Here is a 6,771-nt window from a genome sequence, read left to right as displayed (position 1 = left end):
GTCACTGCTCCATCCAACGTGTGTAAGTAATTCTCTTCTCCAAGGTCAAAGCCCTGAATCTAGCTTACAGCAGATAGTTTCCTGCCTTGTTCTGCCTACTTCAAACTCCTTAGAACTCAGACACCAATATCGGCATCTCCTTTCGTCATCATAGCGGCAGCCATCAAAACAGGTTCTTTTTGACATGAATTGAGTCTCAGAAACATACCTTACTGACGATAGAAATATGGAGGTGTGATCTCTTCCAGGTCACACACAAACGATGGCCCAAGGAAGAACGTTCTCAGAGCCACATCGGTCTGAGCTGAGTTTGCCGCCCTGGACTGTCTCTCAGCTGACACACAGAGATGGTGACCTAGCCTTCACCCTCCCAGCCACACTCCTCTCAAAACCCGGGCCAGATCCTCCTTTCGTCATCATAGCGGCAGCCATCAAAACAGGTTCTTTTTGACATGAATTGAGTCTCAGAAACATACCTTACTGACGATAGAAATATGGAGGTGTGATCTCTTCCAGGTCACACACAAACGATGGCCCAAGGAAGAACGTTCTCAGAGCCACATCGGGCGCATCTGAGTTTGCCGCCCTGGACTGTCTCTCAGCTGACACACAGAGATGGTGACCTAGCCTTCACCCTCCCAGCCACACTCCTCTCAAAACCCTGGACGGGCCAGATCTTCCAAATCCACCGTATCCTAAAATACGACAAAAAAATGCAGCTCCAGGATCCACTGTTCTATCTCTATAGCCACAGGCAGCCCCCACCAGCTGCTCTGACCACTGGACAATGCCAGCTCATTTGGCCAACGTCATGGTGTTTTGACTCAACTCAACACTAGCTCACAATTCCTGGCGTTTATAACTCAGTCAGAGGCATCTATGAGATAGCTTCAAGCAAGCAAGCAAGCAAACATCTCACATGACAGTTAAGGAAGCACGTTGGCTAAGCCACCCCTCCATGCTTCTTATGAACAGGGCAGCAAGTATTTTCTCTGGGGTTAGAGGAGAGAAAATCGCCAGCCTGAAGTCGCCACGGCAGACCCAGGGCAGGGTCTGGGTGAGAACAACGCCGAGCAGTGTCTTCGTTCATGCCGCTTAGCTCACTGCCGCCCCCCACCCCCCACCCTCGTCTTCCTCACTGGAAAGAAACAGTAGCACCAAGCTTAGGGCCTCGGACCAGTTCCACCTGAGACTCACAGAGCCCGGACTTGTGCGCAGGTCAAGGGCAACAGCCTGGGTCTGAGGAGACGTGAGCTCTAGATGATGTGTGGATACGGAAGAACCGGCCCACATCCCCGAATCGTGTTTGCTCAGCGGGGAGCTGGCATAACAACCCTTAGGTTCTGGGGCTTGGGTACATCTGGCGAGGGGGCAGACGGCTCAGGCCTGCTGCCCCTTGTCTGGAAGGTCCTCCCCACCCACACCTGGCAAATACGCACCCCTCCCCGGGCGTCTGTCTGTCTGGACCTCCCTCCTTTCGTGGAGGGCAAACTTTTCTTCCCGATCCTTCAGCGTCTGTGGCTGGAGGTCGAGCCTCTGACCACGCTCTAAGTGTCAGACCAGCATTTCTGGGCCCACGCTCCAGTACGCGTCTGCCTCCCTGCAGCCCTGGGCCACTGCTGCGTGGCCTCTGTCTGCTCTGCGTGCTTCCGCTGGAGCATCTGGCTCACCCTGCACGTGGGCCTGTGAGTGCGCGTCCCTGGCACCCGCCGCGACGGGCTCAGCTCGAGGGGACGCTCCACGCGCACCTGAGGAATGAACCGGCCAGCCTTCCGAAGCCTGGTTCATCTTTGCATTCGTGGAACCCAACCCCGTGCTCGGCACTAACAGGCACTTGATACATATATATATATATTTTTTGTGAATGACATGGAAATGAACCACCTGCACTTTTCAGTCCCTGGGAAAGACGTAAAGTAAGGGTTGGAGAGAAGTGCCGTCTAGGAATGGGGTGCTCGTGTTCGGGGGCTCCTCTCGTTTTGTGCCTCTCCCCCGAGGAGGGACAGGTTACACGCAAGTCCTTCGACTGACTCAAAAGCGAACGGAGCCCTGATCGCTGGGCGTCCAGGACGCCGCCTTGCCCGCCTGACTTTCGGAGCAGCTAGCTGAGGGGCTGATCTGCTTTGAATTCCACAGTTCGGGGACCGTGAGTGTGATCTCTGAATACAACAGTCTGACTGAATTTAGGCTCCAGACCCACAGAGGCAGAAATAAGACCGTTTAGGACTCGCTTCGGCTCCAGGACCGGCTCTCTTGGTATCACGTGACTTAGGTCACGGATCGCACGGGCCATCCTGGGGTGTCTCTCAGTGAACAGATCACACAGGGGTGTTTTCGTACCTGGCCTAGTTGTAATTCTTTGCGTAGCTTCAGGATATACTGAAGTATTTGGGAAAATAAAAGCTGCACCCCCTGCAGACAAAAGGAAAGACAAAACAAGTGAAGGTCTTTGGTCGTGGTTGTTGGTCCAGCTCAGCAATACTGCCCAGTCTAGGTCGCCCATGACAACAAAGCGGGGTGGCCTGCTCGAAGCCGCCGACCAGATTCCGGGGGGAATGGACGACACGCGGGTCAGAACAGGTTCTGGACAAGGAAGCAGACCGGAAGCCCGGCTGAGCCCCACTTGTTACAAGGTGCCCTGTGTCTTGATGTCACAGCTTCCGGCTGAGGTCCGTCTTTCTGTCCCTTACCACGGGCCCAGCAATCCCGCTTTATTAAAAAAATTCTACGGTTGTGTGTTTTAATTTCGAAATTGCACGAAAAACCCGTAAAATCTTTTACAGAGCCCTCAGAAAGTAGTACCGAAGAATTGTTAAGTATTTTGCCAAAGACTCTATGGATCCCATTCAAAACTAATTCACGACTCTGTTCGAACACAGGCTTCTCTTTCTCTGTCGATCAGCGCTCGTGCGTTAGCAGACAAACGCTCCCTGTTTGCAGTTCAGTCCCTTTGGGATGGGTTGTCCTGTCCGTTGATTGCTTCTACGTTTAACAACAACAAAAGTAATAAAATCAGAGCTTTCTTGAAACTTTCGCTCGCTGTTAAAATGGTTTTAAACGACCATGAAATTATCAGAAACTATGTGTAGCTCAAAGGTGTTTCCTAAGAGAGGGAAATGACTTTGTCTCAGTTATTTGTTATTTCTGGCCTCAAGGTCATTAATAAGCTAATGCGTGTCAACCTACGCTGAAAAAAATACACCACCAACTCAAAGCGCTTTTCTTCCTTTCTTTCTTTTTTTTTTTTTTTTAACTTTAGATTAAAAGCACAATGGTCTGAATACCGAGGATCAAGAGCAACAAGCAATTTCATTGTGATCCTCAAACCTGGAGTCCCTCACATCGTGCATTTGGAAACCAAACGGCAAACAGGTGGAACGCTGTTGTATTTCTACGTGAGGGCTGGCCGTGAGCTGGCCGGCTTGCTGACGAGGGGGTAGCCTAAGCCCTGCCGGCACGTGGTGGTTGATCCCTAGCCTGAGCAGTGGCAGAGGGTCCCCTGCAGGCTGAGAGGGAGGGCGAGCACCCTGTGGCCATGCTTCTGCAGCTGTCACCATCGGGAGGGAGAAAGTGGACGCCAACCACAAGCACATTCTTCTGCCGAAAGCCCGGCCTCTACCCTCAGCCTCGACTGTGAGGGGAGGGGCGGAGGTTAGGCAGGGTGAAGCACTATGTTAGACTACGAGGCTCAGGCAAAAAAAATAAACATACAAATCGTAGACTCATGGTTAGAGGTGGAACAGCAGGATTTGGTTAGTAACTCATTTCACATCCTCCCAAATTATAACGCCGCTTCCCCTTCAACAAAAGCTCAGAGTGACCGACATGACGACGTTCGTCCCCCTCCGCTGCCTTTTGCAAACGTACAGTCTGCGAGAAGATTAACGTCAAGACGAGTCAAGCGGCCTAGAACTTTACCCGAAAGGGAAAAAAAATAAAACTCCTGCTGTTCTAGTCAACGTTCCTTTAAGAATAAAAATGGGGGGAGGGGGAGGGGGGAAGAAATAGAAAAAGGAAAGAAAAACAGGAGCATGTTCAGGGCCCCTTCATCCCGAACATGCTCCTAGACTGTACGGTCAGCACGCCGCGTCTCCAGGGACGAGCACCAGCAGGTTGTAATCTAGCAGATGTGAGCTGAGGACGTGGCTAAAGGTAATTCTGCACATCTGGTTCAAAAGGATCCTTTGTCAGGCGGCCGGGCGGCATTGGGGGGAAGCGGGGGGCAGAAACCAAAGGGCGCCCCCCGCCTTGGGGCCGTGGGACCTCGGCACAGAGCCGCCTACACATCGACAGCCCTCAACCGTCCAGCTCTGCCTCCTGCCTTCCCGCCGCACTGAGCATCCCGCGTTCCACCTCTAACGCATGCAGCCTGCGCCCGGCGCCAGCTCGTCCTGGGGGAGGGGCGGGGCCAGCATTACCTGTGTTTCTAGCATGCATTAACCGTGGAGAGTTTTGTAAGGCTTTATCAACATCATCTGAAGTCAAATGTGGAAGAGGAGCTAGAAAACAAAACGAACAGCAACATCGAAATGAAAACGAGAGAGAGGGGGTCACCTTTCTTAAAAAAAAGAGAGAGAGAAAGAGAGAGAAACGCCCCCCGCCCCCACCCTGACATCGCAGGGCTGCTGCGGACCCTCTGCATGGCCCCGCCGCGTGTTAGCGTGTTAAGACCGAGACGGGCCCGTGTTTAATTCAGGGGGTCAGTGGCTGGGATGCCAGGCAAAGCGTTTACACCAGAGTCCCCACCGCCCCCCGCTCACACGCTCTCTACTCTCTCCTTCTGACCATGCTCGACGTTTGAACAATGAAAGCATGCAGCAGACTCCGTGGATTCATGCCTCTAACCGCCACGTGTGCCATCCCCACTCTGTCCGGTTAAGCCACGTGTCATGAGAACAGGTGAAGAGGTCCCTCACTTTGTGCTCGAGTGGGGTGAAGGGGGGCTTGGCTCCGCTGCAGGGGACACACACCCGTCCTCCCCACCCGGTGGCAGCCCCTCCGTGGCGTGTCTGCTTCATCTGGGGCACCACGGAGACGAGACACCATGTGACCAGATAAGGCTTCCTATCCCTCCGATGTGTGATCTCTCAGAGGCCGAGGGGGACCCCGGAGGAGGCAGCCGAAAGCTAAAGTGACTTCGGCTTCTCCTAAGAGTGCTACTTCTCACACGCGTTCACCTAAGGCGTCACCTTCGAAGTGTCTAGTTCTCTCAGGTCCGAAGTGGGAACTGGGGTAGGGCAGAGAGAGGCCGTCGGCAAGCCGGGCCGAGCCCTCTGCAGCCGGGGTTCCCGAGAACCCCGCGACAGGGACCCGTGTGCTGAGCGGGGCCCTTCTTACTCTCTCTGAGGTAGTGGAGGTGGGACAGAAGGATGTCGGCGTTGTAGCTCGGCGTGAGCCTCTGGAAGTCGTCTTTGCTCATCTTGCACAGCTCCTTCCCGTCGATGTTCTGGAACAGCAAGACGTCGACGTCCGGGAGGCCGTATTCTTTCACCGCCCACTCCAGCCACTGCCGGACGTGGTCCGTACTCCACAGCGTGGGATCTGAAAGGGGAGAGGGGAACAGATTCCGTCAACTCCTCAAGACAAGAGTCCCAGGGCACGGTCAGACCTGGGGGGGCTTCCGGCCAGCCCCGCCTTCCAGAAGAAGCACAGCCTCGGGCCAGACTCAGCGGCTGGTCAAGGCGACACCACGCGACTCACACACACGGAGCATCGTCTTTCAGCTGAATTGTTCGAGAAGTTCAGGGTTATTCACCCCCCTGACCCTTCTGTCGCTCAAACTTTCCTGTAAGGACGGGGTGGGGTTCTCCCCCCCGCCCCCATTTTTTAAAATTTTAATTTATTCACTTAAAAACAAATGTAAATAAATGGAAACTTTCTTTAGGAAAGTACTGGTATCTTTATGGGAAATTAAGAGCAACACACATCAGGAAGAACCTAATTACGGGTTACCACACACACAAAAAAAATAGTATTTATACAAAGTACTGAAAAGTACTGAGCAGAGAATTGGGGGAAAAAGCATACACAAGGCAAAACGCTAGTTCCTCGCATGCACCCGCGTTTCTGGCGAGCTGTCCGTTACAAGCTTTTCCTGTAGGGAGCTTGGCTTTGCAACTACCTCACACCTGCAGGAGCGAGGCGGGCCGCGTGAGTCGCATTCCACAGCTGGGGCACACAAACACCCCACAGGATGCAGGCATGTCACCACGCTCCGCCGCACGTGCGGGAGGGGACCCCAGCAGGATGAGGAGGGCAGGGCCCTGGGGAGAAGGAGCAGACGATCTCCAACGGAAACATAAGCCAGGGGGTATTCAGGGCACCCCACTGGCAGACGGGGTCCTCCCCCGGGTCCTTGAACACAGAGACAGACACCTGGGCAGGGGGCAGGAGCTGAGAATTGTGACATCGGGGTATGAACTCGTGGCAGCCTCCAGAGGCTGCTTCTCCTTTCTGTGTGTCTGTCTTACGTGTAAAATGAGAGCCTTGACCTTGGTCTCTGGACAGGCCCTGAGGGAGGGGTCAGGTGCCAAGATGCCCTGCTCACAGGGAGTGAAGAATGCTGGTATGGGAATCGATCATCCCTTTGAATCACTTTTCAGCTAATCGCTTTAGAACTTTGTTGGGTCTTGTTTCGGGCTATTCATGAATGAGGCACGTCATGTGCTGTTTGAAGTTAACGAAGCAAATGCCAATAACAGTGAGAAAGAGCCAGACGGTTAGTTACGCTACCGAAGTCCCCTCCCCTCCCCCGCCGTCCCTCCCCCTCCT

General features: G+C 53.8%; 1 protein-coding gene across 3 annotated transcripts in view; it reads right to left on the bottom strand.

Moving 5' to 3' along the window:
* The window catches only part of ERG (ERG, ETS transcription factor), a 174,958-nt gene that overhangs the window by 21,735 nt on the left and 146,452 nt on the right, over nt 1-6,771 (bottom strand). For 2 of the 3 annotated variants that reach the window (XM_006916739.1, XM_025050208.1), the window contains 2 exons: nt 5,338-5,541; nt 4,419-4,499 (listed from right to left, as the gene is read on the bottom strand). In XM_006916739.1, the coding sequence (XP_006916801.1) occupies nt 4,419-4,499; nt 5,338-5,541 (285 nt within the window). Of the gene's footprint in view, nt 1-2,340; nt 2,413-4,418; nt 4,500-5,337; nt 5,542-6,771 lie in introns of all 3 variants that reach the window. The other variant, XM_006916737.1, reaches the window with a different exon arrangement.

The sequence above is a fragment of the Pteropus alecto genome, unplaced genomic scaffold (assembly GCF_000325575.1).
Source record: "Pteropus alecto unplaced genomic scaffold, ASM32557v1 scaffold97, whole genome shotgun sequence".
NCBI classification, from domain to species: Eukaryota; Metazoa; Chordata; class Mammalia; order Chiroptera; family Pteropodidae; genus Pteropus; species Pteropus alecto.
The sequence above is the reverse complement of the archived record's forward strand: the minus strand, read 5'-3'. Positions and strand labels throughout refer to the sequence as shown.